Raw genomic sequence first — 19,528 nt, 5'->3', positions numbered from 1 at the left:
CGGGACGCACCGACCTGCGTCGACGTCGCCGCGTCAGCCAGTGCCCGCCCCCGGGAGGGGGGTCCCGCCGCCCATTGGTCTACGCGCCCGCCCCTCGTGACGCCCCGCCCCCCCCCGCCTCCTTCCAGGCCCAGCGGGCTGGAGTCCGATCCTCCGGATGATGTATTGCCACTGGCCGGCAGGCTCGCCTTCGGCAGCGGATTGGCTGGAACGGACGCCGGTCACACTTAGGAAGCCGGAAGGCCGACTTCCGGCCTCTGGGCCACCCCGCCCGCTCTCCTCTGACCCCGGTCCTGAAGCTGAGGGGTGCGATGCCGAATTGCTGCGTCCCTCCTCCTGCCTTCCTTGAGCACGAGACAAGCGAATGAGAGGCCCAGCTCCCGCATGGCCGCTCCTGGGGTGGACCCCGGGACCACTTTAGTCCCTGAGTTGCAGTTTCCCCCTTTGTAAAATGTTACCCACATGCATAAAATGTTACCCAAATGCATAAAATGCAAATGAAATCAGTCAGGTGTTGCCATTCATGCTTGATTTTTCTGACGCGTGTTGTCTCAAGACACACGATAGAACAGCTAGTTAGTAGGTACCAATCAACCATCTTAGGAGGTAAAACATGTTAACATTTCTCCGGTTCTGCAGGTGGGGAAGCTGAGACCCAGAGAGGCTAAGTAACCCACCCGAAGTCACACAGCCAGGAAATGGCATAGCTGAGAAATCATTGCCAGAAAGCCCTGAACCACTGCAGATGTCATCTCACGAAAGACCCCAAGTCTTGACTTTCGCAGCCTACCGTGCCCTCGTGCCATTCTCTCCCCGCTCACTCCACTCCCAGCTCATCTGCCCTCCTTCTGACTTCAAACATTGCACTCCCACCCAGGTATTTGCACAAGCTGTCCCGTCAGCCTGGATTCTTGCTTCAAACACCTTCTCCCGGACCCGTTGCATCAATAATTAACTACATCTTACATTAGATGCAATTATTACCTCTTAGGTTAGTATGGCACGCTTGTCAGAACTAACAAACCATCAGTAATACATTCTCATAACCAAGTCCGTACTTCATTCAGATGTCTTCCCCACCGTCCTTTCCCTGTCTCAACAAATCCCATCCAGAATCCCACATATTATTTAGTCCTTAGGGTCCTCTTGGTTGTTTCTCAGACTTTCCTTTTTTCCTATTTTGATGACTTCGACAGTTCGGAGGAGGACTGGTCAGGTATTTTGTAGAATGTCCCTCAATTGGATTTTTCTTTTTTCCCCATAGACTGGGGTGATGGGTTTTAGGGAGGAAGACCAAATGCCCTTCTCATGACACCGTATCACAGGTCCAGGCTATCGACATGACATTGCTGTTCACATTGATCTTGGTCACCTGGTTCCATGTCTGTCAGGTTTCTCCAGAATAGTTTTTTCTCCTCCCCTTTCCATACTGCATTTTTTGGAAGAAAGTCGCTTGTGCATAGCACACTTAATGAGTTGGAACATCATTTTCCTTGAAAAAAAACAAAACAAAACCCTGACAAACTATAGTAAATTAGACTTGGGTATATGGCATTTTCTCAAAAACGAACAATTAGAATCTGTCACTTCAAGGGAAACAATTGACAGGATTTGTTGCCAATGGTACATTTTAGCTTATATTTTTTTTATAAAGGTTTTATTTATTTGACAGAGACACAGCCAGAGAAGGAACACAAGCAGGGGGAGTGGCAGAGGGAGAAGCAGGCTTCCCGCTGAGCAGGGAGCCCAATGGGGGGCTCGATCTCAGGACCCTGGGACCACGACCTCAGCCGAAGGCAGAGGCTTAACGACTGAGCCATCCAGGTGCCCCAAATTTTTGCTTTTAAGCAAAAAAAAATTAGTATTTCAAAGTTTGCTTGAGTTTCCAACACTTCCCTGATGAAAGTTAACAAATGGGACTTTTCAATATATTTTTAATGAGATGTGTCAACAATCTGAAAGCAGCAAACTTGGTATACCAGTATTTCCAAGGGATCAATCCATGTTACAAAAGCCTGCATGGGAAAACGACGCCTTCAAAGTGCAAGAGGGGCCAATGGAGTTTAACAGTAACGAAAAGCTCGCTAATATGGTCTCAAATACCACACTGTAATTATTCTTTAAGAAATTACCCCTTGTGTTGGGGCGCCTGGGTGGCTCAGCCTGTTAAGCGTCTGCCTTCGGCTCAGGTCATAATCCCAGGGTCCTGGGATTGAGCCCGTCAGGCTCCCGGCTCCGCAGAGCTTGCATCTCCCTCTCCCTCTGCCTGACGCTCTACCCATCTGTACTATCTCTGTCAAGTAAGTAATGTCTTTAAAAAATATATTACCGGGGCGCCTGGGTGGCTCAGTTAAGCGGCTGCCTTCAGCTCAGGTCATGATCCCAGGGTCCTGGGATCGAGCCCATCGGGCTCCATGCTCGGCGGAAGCCTGCTTTTCCCTCTCCCACTCCCCCTACACTGTCAAATAAATAAATCTTTAAAAAACTTGAGTTTTGGCGTTCCATCAAAGAACATCCACAATTCCGATAACAGTTCTTAAAGGGCCTTTCTTTTCCATGCACAGGAATGAAGTTGGATTCTCTCCATAGAATCCAACCAAACCACATTATCACATTTAACACAACAGGTATGAGAATCCGGCTGTCCCCGAAAAAGCCAGAGATTTCGGGGATTTGAAAAAAGGTAGGCTCCTACTCTTCCAATTTTTGTTTCAGAGGGTTCTTTTCTTCATGAAGATGTTAACGCATAATGGGTTTGTTATATTTAAATAAAATTATATTTAAATTTCCCAATTTTAATTCCTAAACATGGTAAATACCAGTAGATAAAACCCATTTAAACAAAAACGGTCTTTCGGGTCCTTGATAATGATTTAGAATGTACAGGTGTCCTGAGACTAAAAATAAAAAGGTTGTGGACGAGAGGCCTAGAGAGACAAGGATAACACAGAAAATCAGTAAAAGGAAACAAATACGCATAGGGAGCAATATAGACACATGCTTGTAACGTATAGATGCTTGGGATAAGCACACAAATATGTAATGAAATCGTCAGGACAGCCCCTACCAATGGAATCCTTTTAAATTTTACAACTGAAAATGCACACGGACATAGAGGTGCTGTGATAGCAAGCCAAATACCCGAAGTGACTAAGAATTTAGAATTGAAAACTTAAAAGCACAGTTCCATCTTATCAATTTACAGTCCCTATCTTTTGACAAAATTACTGGATATTAAAAATGCACAACTAAATGCAATGTGGCATCCTGGACTGGATCCTGAAACCGTGACAACCAAGTAAACAGTCACTTAGCATACCTTTGTAACACCTTTGCAACTTGTCTATATTCAAAGTGTTTATAATAAAGTGCAAAAAGTACTTGAGTGTTTGTGTCAAGCAATGTTGGGTTTTGAAATAACATTTTCCAACACGAATGACCTTTTGTTGGAAGATGCTGGGGGTTGGCGACTGCACAGGACAACTCTTAAATGGGCAGAGCTGTCCAGTGCTTTCATGACATCCATCATCCCGGCCTGGCTTCTGCCTTCTAAATGGTAATGGGGCTCCCTAAGCCAGTTAACAGCCAAAGTCCCCCCACAAATTTCCACAACAGCTGCCACCACAGCACATCACTGTTGAAGCAATGCATTCTGGTGGTTGTTTATCCAAGGAAAATTAAGAGTGACTAAGTAGAAAGACTTAAGATCTAGAATTAAATGCTTAAGGTTAAAATAAAAATCTTGTCATGCCTGGGTGGTTCAGTCGGTTAAGCGTCTGCATTCGGCTCAGGTCATGATCCCCCTGCTAGCGCTCTGGCAAAATCTTAAAGAACATTAGGTCTGTGTGCCACTTTTAACTCCCAGCTTTAACTTTTCTGAATAACCAATCTGGTTGGCTAAGACAACTTGCCTGGCAGGTGGCTTGCTTTTGTGGTTTTCCCTCACTGGACAGTTAAGTCATTTAGAGTTGTCCAAGCCAGCTACCATCAATAAGCCCCAGCACCATCAGACTCCGTAAGTGTAGTGAAAAACAAGGTTACAGATTAAATCCCTTGGTTGCACAGGACCCACTTCAAGCACCTAGCAGCCCCATGGGCCAGTGTGGCCACCTCTGCAGTGTAGGCGCAAGAGGCACCAACACATGGACTAGCCCTGTGTGCCACATGGGCCTCCGTACCTGGGCCTGACATCCGGAGGTACTTCAAGGTCAAGTTGAACCTTTTGCACGGCTATCACCAGTGGTGGAGACACACTGGCACGGGGGAGGCCGCTGCAGCCTGACTGGACCAAGGAAGTCACATGGACACACAAAGTCACCACCATATCAAATTTATTATTCCAATGGCACTAATACAGCTGGAGGTGCTCACGGTGACACCGCACAAAGTTTCCTGCCTTCTAGCTTCTGTCCAAAGAGAAAGGTCTACCCGCTCGTTCCTTCCCCGTGGGGGGAAAATCCACTACGGGCCATTTACCCAAATAAACCTCTTAATGCATTATATATTTTTTTGGACATCTGAGTTTCTGAAATGGAAAAAAGTGTTGAGTGTCCCATCCCACCTCCCCCACCCCCACCGGCCAAATAAGTCCCTGTTGCCAGGGCATTTCTGTTGCCTCTGAAATCTTGAAATAAATATCGAAAGAAACGGCATCAAGTGTTCACGTTGAGTGATGGCACTGAGTGGGCCCCAGAACCTGTCAGGTGGAGCGTCCCCGTGGACAGTCTCGAGGTGTTATGGAGAATGCGAGAGCTTGTTGCTGTGATCGATCGTCAGCCAGGTACAGGGGCTGTGCTGAGTCCCACCAGGGAGGTGGGCTGCAGGGGAGGGCTGCCTATAACTTGTCCAGGAAGTTGTCCAGGGCCGGGATGCCTTCCTTCAGGCCTTTGCGCTTGCGTGTTTCGGCCACCACCTGGCTGGGGCGGCTGGTGTTGTCGAAGGGATCCCCGGGCAGGATCTGCCAGTGGTCAAAAACGCACTGGGGAAAGGCCTGGCCGCCAGTGTTGGACCTCAGGTCAGCGGTGAAGCCTGTGGAGAGGGACAGGGCTCACTAGCAGGCTCAGGAGATGTGGTTCCCACTACTCCCACGGCCAAGCCTCAGAGGAGACTGAGGACAATGCACACACATCACAGAGCCCGGGTCAACTCAAATTAGATCGCATGTTAAACCTAACCCTGTATCTCACCCAAGTCTTGCTCAAAACCCAAAATTTGTTAAGGGAACCGTGCTGGCCATTCCTGGGCCGCTCTCTGCTCACCCATAGCATGAACCTAAGCTACAAAACCACTGCTCTGCTGGTCTTAACCTTAACATTTCACCAAGTTACACATCCAAGGGTTTTCTTCCCCTACAAATTCACCATTTCGGGGATCTGCGTATTGAGCGTACCAATTCGTCCTCCACAACCCTGCTGCTCCCGCCGTCCAAACGGGCAGGGCCCAGGCCAGCACTTTGCAGATCCCATCCATGGCTCTCATCACCCCAGTCTAGGCCTTGCTAGAGGCAAAGCCCAGATGTATCCTGGACCAGGTTTGCCTGTTAAGATGATTGGCTCTGCCCCGGAACCAACCAGCCACAGGCAGTGGGTGTCTGAGGGAGGCACCGAGCTGGCACTTACCAAAGGACTCATTCACGGGCAGATAGGCCTTCACGACAAACATGGGGGTGCCGGCCACCTGGGACTCCTCAAACACATGACCCCGCTTCCTGTTCAGGACACCGTAGATGCCACCAACCACTTGTTCTGGACACTGTCAGGCAAGAATAGCTATTATAAGCAGCTATTGGACAAAACAGCACCAGTATAAAAAAAGAGGACCAGGCCTCCATACCTGAATCTCCACAAGGTAGATGGGCTCCATAAGCCGAGGCTGGGCAGTCAGCACACTAGCATAGAGGCAGCGCCGGGCAGTGGGGATGATCTGGCCCCCCCCACGGTGGATGGCATCCGCATGCAGGGTCACGTCGTGGACATCAAAGCGCACACCACGCATATTCTCTTCGCACAGAGCCCCCTGCAGAAGGAGCCAGAGACCACCATCAATGTCCTGCGACTACTCCAGCCCCTCCTTCCAGGACAGATCACATAGCTCTACACCAACACCTCCAGGTCTTCACCTAGACTGACCTGCTGCATCCTGCCCAGCTCAGCCTCCCTAGGACTCCCTTCCCAGAAGGCAAGACCAGAACCCCACTGCGCCCACAGGGAACCAAGTACAAGTGACCCCAAGATCTCCCAATAGGTTGTGAGCCTCCCTGGCCTGTTTGGAAACAGACAGCTAGCTGATCCATCATCAGCTGGACACCGAGTGGTCCCCTCACCTCTTTGGTGGCCCACTGGAAGCCAGCTACCACGCTATCCTTGATCTCGTTGAGGTACTGCACACCCTTGGTGATGTCAGTGAGGACGTTGGGGCCAGTGCCGTCGGGCCCAAAGCACCAGATCTTGCGAGCCTCAGCCACATCCCACTCATACTTCTCGGCCAGATAGCGGGCCCGCTGCTTCAGCTCCTGGCGGGCGGACACCTCGCCCTTGTCAATGTCCTCGGCCAGGCCGTCAGGGAAGGGCCGAGCCTTCATGTACAGCCGGTTGTGCTTGTTGGGGGACTTGGACAGGCAAAGCACATTTGACTCCTCACTGACAGTCTCACGATAGGAGACTACGGGGTCAGATTTCTGCAAAGGAAACGTGAAGGTCAGGCCAGGCAGTGACTTTCCAAGAAAACATCTACAGGGTCTTCCTGATCAGACTCATGGCGTAGCATCATACACAAATGCCAAGCCCAGCTCCTTGCAAACGCAGATGAAAACTAGGGCACCCAACAGCCAGACCTTAGGCTAGCTACAGAAACCTAAACGATCTGCAATCTTCAGAAACTTGTTAAAATTTCTTAGCATCTGCAAAGCAGCAGACCTTTCACACTGCAACCTCAAAAGTTTTGAACGCATTTGGAAAGTGTTTCCTGATAGCACATTTTATCTGTTTCCTAGCAACAGATTTTATCCAACAAATGCATAAAGAAAAACAACAAACCCTTGACTATGCAGTCTCTCCTCAGGCCTCCAGCCATCTGAGCCCGGAGCCAGGCCTCACCTTGATGGGAATGCACGCATGGTCCTCCTCCAGGTCTTTCAGACAGATCTCCAGGTGCAGCTCCCCAGCCCCTGCGATGATGTGCTCCCCGGACTCCTCAATGATGCACTGCAAGGGGCCAAGACTTAGACCCTGCGCACTGACCCCAAGACATTCAGGGATCCCCAGAAATTCTAGGGAATGGGTGGAAAGCAGGCTCCCCCCAGGCTTCCCTACAATTGGAGAAGGTAGACTCCACAAAAATGGGGAGGTGGGGTAACTCAGGGCTCACAAAAGGCAGCTAACAGCTCTCACATGCCTTTTTTTTTTTTTTTTTTTTTTTTTTTTGCTGGTTCTCAGCATTACCTCCCAAAGCAATCTGCAGTACAAACAGGCCGTAAAAATCTAACGTTATGAAAAAGAACCAAATGATTTCTGGGCAAGAACTTCCCCCTTGTCGCACAGCTGTTCTGCCAGGAAAAGGGTGTGCTCAGCACACATCAGACTTTCCAATATCCAAATATCCCCAACTCTAGAAGCCCCCCATAGACCACAAACTAACCACTCCTGCAGAGTGTTCCCTCCTGTCAGGGCACCACCCACCTGCACCATAGGGTCCGACTTGGCCAGCCGTTTCAGACCCTCCACTAGTTTGGGAAGGTCAGCTGGATTCTTGGCCTCCACAGCGACCCGGACGACAGGGCTCACGCTGAATTTCATCACCCGCATGTTGTGGGCATGCTCAAAGGTAGTAATGGTGCCAGTCTTCACCAGAAACTGGTCCACGCCCACCAGACCCACAATGTTCCCACAAGGCACATCTTCAATGGGCTCCACGTAACGGCCCATCATCAGGATTGTCCTTGGGGAGACGGAACAAGCATTAACACACCAAATCCCCAAATGGCCAAAAAAAGACTCCTTCCTTCTGGAACCTGGGGCTGTCCTGCCTGCCTGAAACGGTAGCGTGAACCTACCCCTAGAGCTTCAGGCCCTGACTTTACCTTGCAACCCAGGTTCCTGTGACAAGGAGTCCCAGCTCTTACACACCAAAGTCGAAATTTACCTGCTCATTCCTGCTTCCCCTGTGGGGTTCCACACCCAACTCAGGGCTTATTGGGAGTGTCACAGGAACCTGAGGGCCCCCAGGAGCCAGGCTGGGTATGTGTGTGAGTAGGGTCAGTCTTTCCCCCACCTGGAGTAGACACTACCACTACCACAACCCCTCTGGAGTCCCCGCTGGCTCTCTAGGGACCTGACAGAACTATCACTGCCAGCACCTCGAGCTTAGGGACATGTGTGTCCAAGTCCAAACTAGGGCTCGGACCACTGCTTTCAGGCCATGTCTCATCCAAACAAGTCCCTCCTTCACCTTAACAGTTCCCTTCACCCTCTTTGGGCCACACTCCCTGTGGGGGAGGAGTGGGGTGGTATACGGACCAGCCCAGCACATACCCAGGAGCTGCTGAGCACCTTACCTCTGGATGGGTTTCAGGTAGAGGTCCTCCTTCTTCCCAGGGGTGTAGTTGGGGCCCATGATCCTGACCTTCAAGCCAGTGGACACCAGCCCAGAGAACACACGACCGAAAGCGTAGAACCGACCTTTGTCGGAGGTTGGCACCATTTTGGAAATGTACATCATGAGGGGACCTTTGGGATCACAGCTTTTAATGCCTGAAAAAGGAAAAATCCCCAAAAGAGAACACGTGATTCCTTCGCAGCTCACCCTTACAGAACTGTGACCCAGAACTTAGCAATAAGCGCCTTCCAACCACTGCCGCAGACCGCTCTTGGGGGTCTGCCCAGCACTCTAGAGCCAGGGCACAAATGAACCTCACATACCCATCGCTGCCTCGTCGTCCGGGGGCCCCTCATACAAGAGCTCACAGCGGTATTTTTGGGCCGTCACAGGAGAAGGCAGATGGATGGTGATCATCTGCAACAAAGCGTCCCCAGCTGGTAGCCAGCGGCGCATCACAGCCTACAGAAGGAGATGGAAAGCTCAGGCAAGACCGACGGCCCTCAAACCCCCCCTGCTCAAAGTGATAGTAAGATGCACTTAAGATTCTGAGCTGCTCCTCCCAGGGGGACCAACACCCCAGGTCTCCTGAACGCCCGCTGGCGGATGGGGCTGTGACTGGTGAAGCTTCCGACAGAGAGCCACTGTCGCACCAGAGGGCAAGGCCAGCAGTACACCACCACAGGGCCCATCCACACTCACCTTTAGAAGTGGTTTGCCTTCTTTGTCTTTGTCTTCGCTGTCCAGCTTGATATCCAGCTTTTCAATGAGCTTTGCCGTCTCCTCTTTCTTAAAATTCATGATAGCGTCAAACACCTAACGAGTTACAAAAATAGCACGGTGGGTTTGGGAAGGTAATGGGAAGCCTGTGACTGCTTCCTCCCCGACAATCCTAAACCATGGGCAAAGCAAGGGCAGTGCTACAAAATTCCCTTAACAGCAGAGCGCTAAGGGCCTCAACAGACCAAGTCTTGGGAAAAACGGAACAGGTTGTCACAAAACACAAGTCTGTTCTGACACCTAGACCACAAACGTTCTAATTCACACTTAAAACTTGCTAGCAAAGCCATCTTTAGCCTCCTCTCCCCACCACCAAACCCCCAGCCAGGGAGGCACACTCCCCTGCACCCAGGAATCTCAGCGGCTAGCTTGTCAGAGTGGAGCCCTGGAGGCTGAACCTCCACCGCTCTTACCTCCCCCTCCCCCAGCACCCACCTTTCAACCCAGCTCTGCCTAACCACAGGAGATCAGGTTGACAGGTCCTCCGGGAGCCACCAGGCCCAAAGACAGAGCCCAGCAGATGCACATCCACGATGCACTCGTCAGCTCACCTTGAAAATAGGGTCCAAGATGAGCTGGCAGAACGTCCGTGGTAGCTTCTTGCCATCAGGGCTGGTGGCTGACTTGCTGAATTTGCCGTTGGCTGGATCAAAGTACCTGGCACAGAAGTATTCACCCACTCAACTATGGTAGTAGGAGAATGAGGGGAGACCCATATGGGCCGAGGAAACCATGCTGGGCAGGAAGAGCCTATGGACGTTTGGTGGTCCCCAGCCCCGTCCCCACCACTTGCCAGTGGATCCCCGCCCAGGCACAGGAGTACTGCGGAGAGCGCCTGCACCTCCCTTGTAGTGCTCACCGGTCACCCCACAGCTTCTTCATCATGTCCTCCACTTTCTTGGCCCGCTCAGCAGGCCCCAGCTGGCCCTCGCCCTTGGCAGCAAATTTGGCCACATACATCTCTGCAAACTGCTTCAAGGTAAAGGCCCAACCGTGGAGTCCAGACCCAAAGCCGACAGTCCCAAGTACAGGGTCGATCTGCAAGGGCAAGAAAATGCTATGAGTGCAAACAGTTGAACAAAAAGCACGAAGTCCCTGGGCACTGTGGGCCTCAGACGTCAGATTTCTTCAGTAGCCCTCAGGTCAAAGTGAAGAAATTTTAGTCATCATTTTTAAGGCCCAACTCTGCTCCATTCCCTCTGGCAGCAGGGTGCGCACACGCTAACCCCTAAAGCACTGTCAGCGGGCAGAACCATCCACTAGCCTGCAGCTCCCCCAAAACTGCTAAGTGAAACCAGCTTTAAAAATGGCCCAGCTCAGGGCGCCTGGGTGGCTCAGATGATTAAGCGTCTGCCTTCGGCTCAGGTAATGATCCCAGGGTCCTGGGATTGAGCCCCGCATCAGGAAGCCTGCTTCTCCCTCTCCCACTCCCCGTGTTCCCTCTCTCGCCGAGTATCTGTCAAATAAACAAAACCTTTAAAAAATAAATAAATAAAAACGGCCCAGCAACCTTGTCACCTCACCATTCCTGGCAAACCCGCTTTCAGAATTACCAAGAGTCCCCAAGAGACCCTAGACTCACAATAGTCCCCAGGGCCATCACCCTAACACCAAGAAAGGTCACATCTCTCCCAGTACGAGCAAGAATTGAGTCTCCCCATAGGGAGACACGGAATAAGGTTCTGGGAACACAGGAGCAAAATAGCAAGCTGGCCAAAACCCTCAACCTCAGCAGGCAAATGACCTACCATGATGTTGCCCATGGGTCCACTCTCGCCCTCCCCATAAGTGGAAATGATGACATTGACATTCTCCACGATGCGCTGGAAAGTCTGGTAGAGCTCCTCAGGCTCCAGCTGCAGCTCCAGCAGAGCCCGGTCCATCTTGTTCATCATCAGCACAGGCTTGATCCGCTCAGCAATGGCCTGCCGCAGCACTGTCTCTGTCTGCACGCACACACCTGGGGATAGGCATCTCCATCAGTGCGGGGCGGTGGGCGGGGGGGGGGGGGGGGGGGGGGCAGGGAGAGACAGCCCCAGGATCCTAACCACATGTACGGGTACCTACTGCTTACCAGACACACAGTCCACCACCACCAAGGCACCGTCGGTGACACGGAGGGCGGCAGTCACCTCCGAGGAGAAGTCCACGTGCCCGGGGGAATCAATGAGGTTGATTAGAAAGCCAGAGCCATCCTTGCTCTGCTTGATAAAGTTCAAATCGTTCTCCGAGAGCTCATAGAAGAGAGAGATAGCCCTGAGAAGATTGGAGCAAGTTGGGTGGATGGAAGCCACATCTCCATTGCCTTACCCGTAACACCTGCAGTAAACCTAGATTCCTGCTTTTTAAACCCTCTCAGTGAGGTTATTTCCTTTCCTTGCTAATTATTCCCCCTTCAAACAGGATTCAGACTTCCCACACAAAAGCCAACCCACCCAAGAAGCTTTGCCCTCACCCAGGGAGGCCCACCTCCCTAGTAGTACCAGCTGCAAAAAGCAGCTCCTCGTGGGACGCCTGGGTGGCTCAGTCGTTAAGTGTCTGCCTTCAGCTCAGGTCATGATCCCAGGTCCTGGGATCGAGCCCTCCACTGGGCTCCCTGCTCAAGGGGAAGCCTGCTTCTCCCTCTCCCACTCCCCCTGCTTGTATTCCCTCTCGCTGTGTTTCTGTCAAATAAACATCTTAAAAAAAAAAAAAAAAAAAACTCGGAGCCCATCTGTCCAGCCCCCTCGTTCTGGTGACTCCCAGGCTCAACACACCTGATTCTAAATATTTACCAGGTGACGAAATAAAATCTAAAAACCTCAGACTACCCCCAACTGAAATCTCAAAACAAACGACCCAGAAAAACCTCACAAAACTACCAACTAAAAATAAGTGGCAGCTACAATCACTGCTTCAGGTGCTCACTCTGTCAACACCTACAACCAAGAAAATTGTCACTGGGAGGGCCACATACAGGTCAGGATATTTGACAGCACCCTGATGCCAGCGGCAATACCCCCGACTTCTCCACGGTGCCAACAACCTTGTAGCCCCGAAACGGGGAAGCCACTGGGTTAACCCCCTTCCTCTCCAAAGCTCCCCAGGCCCCAATACCAAGCATCACTGTTCCTCACCGGCTGGCTGCACCTTCCCCTCTCAAGACTGAACCTCATTCTTCCTCCCAGTTCAAAAACTCAGCCCCCCAAGGTGCTCAAACCATCTCCCCAGCAGCCCCAGGAACGTGGTACTGCCTGCTGTCTCGCTTCCCCACACATCCCAGACCTGGGTGAACACCTCCATTCCCGCTCTCCCCAGGACACCAGTGCTTGCTCACGTTGACTTGATGGTGATGCAACGCTCCTGCTCGTCCTTCCGGGTGTCAGTGAAGCGGGTCTCCCCAGCGCGGGCAGAGGCGATGATGCCGGCCTTGCACACCAGCGAGTCCGTCAGCGTGGACTTGCCGTGGTCCACGTGGGCGATGACGGACATGTTTCGGATGTTGGCCTTCTTGTCCATGATGGCCCGGATCTGGTCTACTGTGAAGTTCACCTGGACAGCGGGAGGGGAGGCTCAGGGCAGCCCGGGCGGCCTCGGGACTTGGATCGATAGATTGCCAAGGCCTCAGCCAGGAGCGGGCCCGCGCCGTGACAGCCCCAACCACCCTCTGCGCTCCACCCGGTGGCAGACACCCCCTTAAAAATGCCACTTGTCCCATCTCCGGGAAGCCCGCTTCTACTTGTCACCGAGACGCAGCGACCCAGATGAGGGCTGGGGACGAAGTGCCGGGAGTGACACCAGATTTCCGACGGAACATGCACGTCGGAGGCCTTGCCAGCCCAGTCACGACTGCGGGGGGGGGGGGCGGGGAGGAGGCTCCCCCCAAAAAACCCGTCCCCGCCACTGGATTCTCCCCGACGTCCCCCGAGGGAGGGCCGTCTGTGCAATCCAAGGTCACCCCTCTACCCGGGGGTCAGCCGGGGCCACCGGCGGGGGCAGGGAGCACGCGCTGCCCCCACGGACGCCAGCCTCCGTTTGCGGGCTCTGTGGTCAGCTGTTCGCAGTCCAGACGCGCAGGGAAGGCAGCAGGCGGGCGGGGGGGAGCCTTTCCCCGGCGAGCCCACCCCCTGCCACCCACCGCAGCCGACAGAAAACCAAGCCCAGCTCGCGCCCCGCGGGTTATATAAGGCGGCTCGCCCTCGCCCCGCTCCCCACACGGCGCCCGCCATTACAGCGTCTGCCACATCATCATAACCCCCCCCCCCGCCCCGCCTCTGCCCCAGCTCCGGCCCGGGGTCCCGCGAGGCGCCGGCGCCCCCGGAAGCGGGGCAGAGGCTCGGCGGACGGCGCGACGCGCAGACATGGCGGCGGCCGCTTCCTCACCCCCGAGCCCGCCGGTGCCGCCATGTCTCCTCCAGGTCCGGGCAGCTCCAGCGCTCCAGACTCGGGAGCGCCGGTCCCGCGGGGCCCCCGCCGCCCACCCAGGCCACCAGCCGGTCGGCGCTGCTCACCATGGTGGCGGATGGCGGCGGATTCTCCCAGGCAGATCCGAGCGAGGCGAGTCGCGCCGAGGATGGCGGCGACGACGGCGGAAGAGAACGTTGACGTCAGCACCCGAGCTTTTATAGGCAGAAGCCGGTTGGGAGGGTCATCTGACCGCGCTGCGGGGGCGGGGCGAGAAGTAACGCCCCGCGCAGGCGCAAGGGAGGGAATCCTCCTGTTAACCCTTCAGGCGATGGTGGGACTGCGGGATTTCCCGGGGGCGGTGGGTGGTCGACCCCAGAGCTGGGTGCACGCCTCCGGAATGTAATACTCTGGTGTCTTGGGCGAAAAGCGCCGTTTTAGGTGAGAATATTAATCGTGGCAGCTATATCCTCTTGCACAATGCCAAACACTTCTGTGAAAAGTACTTTACAATGGGAAAAGGGTCTGTGGATTGTACCACAGCCAACTTTCTGGTTTTGCTATTATGTAAGATGAAACCACTGGGGGAAGGTGGAGTGAGGATCCTCGAGACCTCTCTGTACCATTTTTGCAGCTATCTGCCTTATAATTATTGCAAAATAAAAACCTTTTTTGAAAGCAGGTATTAATCACTCATTAATCCCAGAAAGATAGATTGATCATCTACTGTACCAGGAATTGCTTGCTGTAAGTGTAGTTGCTATAGCAATAAACAAAACACCTTACTATCTCCCCCGCTCTACCTGTTCTTACACTAGGTACTTGGGTTTTTCTGTGCATCAGTTTCTTCACCTGTAAAATGGAGTAATCAGTACTACCTCACTGGGTGAGAGTAAGATTAACTGAAAACATCCGAAGAGATTAGCTCTGCGCCTGACACAGCACTCGATACGCGTCAGCTATTTTAATTAGCTATCACTGCTATTAATACAACACTTATTTAAGGGACATGGTTTGCCATGTCTCGGGCACGGGGCTCAGCGCTTTCCAGGTGCAATCTCATTTTCTATTTCATTTCCTCTCTAGCCAGAGGTTCACAAGTCTACTTTGCATTTGCGTCCTAATCTGACCCTAACCAACTATTGTATCTCAGATCTTTGGCTTGAGGGAACAAACTGGCATTCCGTTCAGCATTTTTATTCTTTATAAAGAGCAAAGCTCAATGCTTCATACATAGTAGACTCTTAGGACGTCTTTCTTGTATCATCCATGAATGATATTTTTTATTAGCACAAAAGAAAAAAACCCTAAGGTAAATCTGCCCCTACACTCAGGCTGTCAGAAGGAGAGGGACTGCATTGCTCTCCCTGCCCCACCCCTCCTGCTGGGAGAAGGGGAGATGTGCATCTGCAAAAAGCAATGCAAGTTGGAATCTGAACTCTAAGCCTGTGCACTCCTCGTTCCCACAAATGCTTTGCACATTTTGCTTTGTAAAGCACTGTCCAGCCCTGATAGCATTTACACTGGGGGTCAATTTGGGGGCTTTAAACACCTATATCTGTGTTCATGACACGTTTGATGTTAATTTTTACAAGGCAAATCTATGAGCCATTTGAAGGACATGGGTTTTTTGGGTTGTTTCTTTTTTAAGATTTTATTTATTTATTTGACAGAAAGAGGTGGGGGAAGAGAGAGCACAAGCAGGGGGAGCAGCAGAGGAAGAGGGAGAAGCAGTCTCTCCACTTGCTGCAGGGCTCAATCCCAGGACCCTGAGATCATGACCTGAGCTGAAAAGGCAGACGCTTGACCAACTGAGCCACCCAGGGGCCCCTGAAAGACACATTTTCAGCATATGGGTACCCAGTTTCCCATTCTTAATAAATTTTAATCTTTAAGTGTATTGAGCTCCCACTGTGTACTGAGCTCCATATCAGGCACTTCCCAGCACTTCCTTGCAAATTGGGGCATTTTCTTGATGAAAAGCAAAGGTTTTCATTAAGAGGTGGATCAATTTCCTTTCAAATGAATAGAATGCTTATTACGAAAATTCAATTTAGTGTAAATTGAATAAGGAGAATAGTGAGATTTAAGTCCTTCCATCCACTGTTACCCTTTATGGAGAGGTGTTCTGTTCCTCAGCTGCAGAGATGGAACCAGGTATTGGCTGGGTACCCGTCCCCAGCGCTATCCCCAGACCCACGTTTAGCAGAGGCCTGTGGAAGGAATTGGGCTTCAGCAGAGAGCGAAAGCAGCCACAGCCTGGCTCAGGGTCTGCAGTAATAAATACAGGCGCCGAGGTAAAGGGTGGGGAAGAACCATGAGAAAAAAGTCACCTCTGCAGGGAGGCTCAGCTGCGCATGCGCCAGCCCAGAGGCTGGGATGTCCAGGAGGCGACGGCAGCGGCCCCTGCTGACCAGCAGCCGCCATTGCATGCCCCTCGGATCTGCCTTTTGATGCTCATTGGGCGCTTATAGGATGTCGGCCACCACGCTTTCAATCAATTAATTCACTTAATCCTCTTCACACCTTGGGCTTTGGCTAAGCTCCTTTGTGGGGGAGAAAACGGAGGCTCAGAGAAGCTAAGTGATTTGATCAAAGTGTCACAGCTGATTCAGAACCAAGTGACTCAGAAAGGCATGGTTTAGTAGTGCATACACATAATGGAAGATTCTTCAGCCTTAGGAAGGACGAACAGTCCTGCACCTGCCACGACGTGAATGGACCCTGAGGACACCGGGCTCAGTGAGAGGAGCCAGACACAGAAGGACACATCCCGCAGGACCCCACTCCCAGGAGGTCCCCAGAGGAGTCCCGTCCACACAGAGAGGAGAGGGTGGGAGCCGGGGCTGGGGCAGGGGGTGGGGAGTCCGTGCTTCGTGGGGACAGCGTCGCCGTGTGGGGAGATGGAACGTTCTGGAGACGGAGGGTGGGGGTGGTTGCACGAGAGTGTGAATACTTGGGGCGCCTGGGTGGCTCAGACGGTTAAGTGTCTGACTCTTGATTTCAGCTCAGGTCATGATCTCAGGGTTGTGAGATCGAGCCCCAGCGCCCGGCTCCAAACTCAGTACAGAATCTGCTTGAGATTCTCTCTCTCCCTCTGCCCCTCCCCCTGCTTGTGCTCGCGCTCTCTTCCTCAAATAAATAACTACAATCTTAAAAAAAAAAAAGTGTGAATACCTAGTGAACCAAACTGTATACTTAAAAATGGTTAAAATTATAAATGTTATGGGGCGCCTGGGTGACTCAGTCGTTGAGCGTCTGCCTTCGGCTCAGGTCGTGATCCCAGAGTCCTGGGATGGAGCCCCGCATCGGGCTCCCTGCTCTGCAGGAAGCCTGCTTCTCCCTCTCCCACTCCCCCTGTTTGTGTTCCCTCTCTCGCTGTGTCTCTCTCTGCCAAATAAGTAAATAAAATCTTTTTAAGAAACTATAAATGTTATGTATATTTTACCACAATAAAAAAAAAGACAACATGGTTTAATCAGGGAGCAAATCTGCCCCACGGCCATTACCTGGACATGCTTCAGATCTGGTTAACTGAAGCTAGACATGGTGAGTTGAAATTCTGGTTCTGGGGGCGGCTGGGTGGCTAGTCGGTTAAGTGTCTGCCTTAGACTCAGATCATGATCCCAGGGTCCTGGGATCCAGTCCTGCATCGGGCTCCTTGCTTGCCAGTTTGCTTCTCCCTCTGCCTGCCTCTCCCCGTGCTTGTGCTCTCTCTCTCTCTCTCTCTCTGACAAATAAATAAAATCTTTTGAAAAAATAAATAAATTCTGGTCCTGCCCTTACTGGCTGTGTGACCTTGGGCATGTTACTTAACCTCTCTGAGCTCCAGATTTTGCATGTAAAATATTGCATAATTACAGAACCTATTTGATCATGGGGCTGGCTCTTGTGATGCTTGAAGAAAATAATACCTAGTGTACAGTATTCCCTTCTTAAGAGTTTACTTCTGTTTAAAAAAAAAAAAGGATTTACTCCTATTATGAGCTGAATTATGTCCCCCCCCCCCAAAATAATATACTTAAGTCCTAACCCCCGGTACCTCAGAATTTGATTGTATTTGGAGATAAGGTTTTTATGGGGTCATGTTGTAATGAGGTCACTACAACAGGCCCTCATCCAATGTGACAGCAGTCCTATTGGTCGGATTAGGACACAAAGTGAAGGCCATGTTGAGGACACAGCAAGAACACGGCCATTTGAAAGCCAACAAGAGAGGCCTCAGGAGAACTGGCCCTGCCGATACCTCGACCTCAGGACTTCCGGCCTCCAGAACTGGAAGACAAATATTAAGCCCCCCACAGTGTGTGGTGTTTTGTTATTAAGCCATAGCAAACCATCCTAAAACAAAACAAAACAAAAAAACCTCAATCACCGGGTTGATGTTTTGACACTACCTTTTTTTAACACCGCTTTAAAAAATTCCAAGTGAGGGGCGCCTGGGTGGCTCAGTTGGTTAAGCGACTGCCTTCGGCTCAGGTCATGATCCTGGAGTCCCAGGATCGAGTCCCACGTCGGGCTCCCTGCTCAGCAGGGAGTCTGCTTCTCCCTCTGACCCTCCCCCCTCTCATGTGCTCTCTCTCTCTCATTCTCGCTCTCAAATAAATAAATAAAATCTTTAAAAAAAATAAAAAATAAAATAAAAAATTCCAAGTGAATGCAAAAACGTCCATGATGAACAAGACATCAAATTTTTATTTTTCATTTTTTAAAGAATTTATTTATTTATTAGAGAGAGTGAGTGAGTGCAAGAAAGCATGAGCAGGGGGTAGGGTCAGAGGGAGAGGGAGAAGCAGACTCTCCACTCAGCAGGGACTCCAAGAGCAGGGCTGGAATCATGACCTGAGCCAAAGGCAGATGTTTAACCGGCTGAGACACCCAGCAGCCCCAAGACATCAAATTTATAAACCAAGACAGGACCAGTATTCCGGATTTTCACATGTGCCCCAGGGTCCAGCACGGCTTGCGAACAGCTCTTCAGCGTGTAGTTCTGCAAGATGGCCCATGTTGCCTTCAAATCCCGAGAAAACCAGTGTTGCGTTGCATTCTCCCGAAGCAGCCTTAGGGAAGAGACATATTGCACCCCACGGAGGGTCAAGCAAACAGGTTTAGGGAAGTCTGGCAAAGCTAAGTGGCGAGAACAGCAACTCCAGGGAAAAGCTGGTGTCCAGGGTCACTGAACTCTGCAGAGGCTTTAAGGAAAACACAGACCTGCTTCTCCCCTTCAGAGGGGTTTCGCCGCAGCAGTAGCAGCCGTGACACCCCAGGTTACAGAGGCTTACACTGAGAGTCTGGGAGGACAAGTAAAGGTGACCATCTCTTCTGGGCTCCACTTCCGTGAGGACACCCAACGCGCCCTTAGGGACTTGAATAGAGCTCTTGGCAAACCGTTTTCCATTTCTTTGTTTTTAAACTGCCCCTACGACCTCCAGCCTGGGGAATTTCCAGGCCACACCCCTCCCCACCCGCCAACACACCCATCAGCTGTGCAGCCTGGCTCCACCTTTTTGCCTGGAATTCTTCACATCCCTCAGACCAGGAGCTCCTAGGTTTCTTGGTTATCTCCTGGGAGATTCCCTGCCCTCGGGGAGCTGACCAGCTGGAGGAAATAGTTGATCAAATATTTGCACAAATTGAACCTTTCAAATTGGGCTTGGAAGGAGAGAGAGAGACTAAGCAAAGGAGAAAGCAGAACAGAAGAGGGCTATGATCTAGCCTGGGAGGATCAGGGAGGGCTGCCTGGAGGAGGAGGTGACTATTAAAATTTGTTACC

The 19,528-nt window shown here is 51.6% G+C and overlaps 1 protein-coding gene and 1 non-coding gene across 2 annotated transcripts; both read right to left on the bottom strand.

Moving 5' to 3' along the window:
* Positions 1-4,313: 4,313 nt before the first annotated feature.
* On the bottom strand, positions 4,314-13,961 carry EEF2 (eukaryotic translation elongation factor 2). Its single transcript, XM_028126067.2, has 15 exons — positions 13,863-13,961; positions 12,689-12,903; positions 11,447-11,628; positions 11,121-11,332; positions 10,232-10,410; positions 9,924-10,029; positions 9,295-9,408; positions 8,916-9,054; positions 8,552-8,747; positions 7,677-7,935; positions 7,095-7,202; positions 6,323-6,676; positions 5,833-6,015; positions 5,619-5,751; positions 4,314-5,028 (listed from the first exon to the last, which is right to left on the bottom strand). The coding sequence occupies exons 1-15, from the start codon at positions 13,863-13,865 to the stop codon at positions 4,835-4,837; spliced, it is 2,577 nt and encodes an 858-aa protein (XP_027981868.1). The 5' UTR covers positions 13,866-13,961; the 3' UTR covers positions 4,314-4,834.
* Positions 10,482-10,546, bottom strand: LOC114226354 (small nucleolar RNA SNORD37). Its single transcript, XR_003612736.1, has one exon. It is a non-coding gene; the product is annotated as a small nucleolar RNA SNORD37 (small nucleolar RNA).
* Positions 13,962-19,528: the final 5,567 nt, after the last annotated feature.

The sequence above is a fragment of the Eumetopias jubatus genome, unplaced genomic scaffold (genome assembly GCF_037043125.1).
Source record: "Eumetopias jubatus isolate StellerSeaLion01/CBP00866 unplaced genomic scaffold, mEumJub1_p1.0 scaffold_1, whole genome shotgun sequence".
Lineage (NCBI taxonomy): Eukaryota > Metazoa > Chordata > Mammalia > Carnivora > Otariidae > Eumetopias > Eumetopias jubatus.
This window is presented reverse-complemented; position numbering and strand designations above follow the sequence as displayed.

Bases quoted from the DNA above. Each gene is read 5' to 3' on its own strand.
- EEF2 (XM_028126067.2), bottom strand. The intron at 9,409-9,923 runs GTGAGCTGACGA...GTAACTCGTTAG, and splicing joins TCTTGGACCCTATTTTCAAG to GTGTTTGACGCTATCATGAA. The intron at 8,748-8,915 runs GTATGTGAGGTT...TTCCTTTTTCAG, and splicing joins GGACGACGAGGCAGCGATGG to GCATTAAAAGCTGTGATCCC.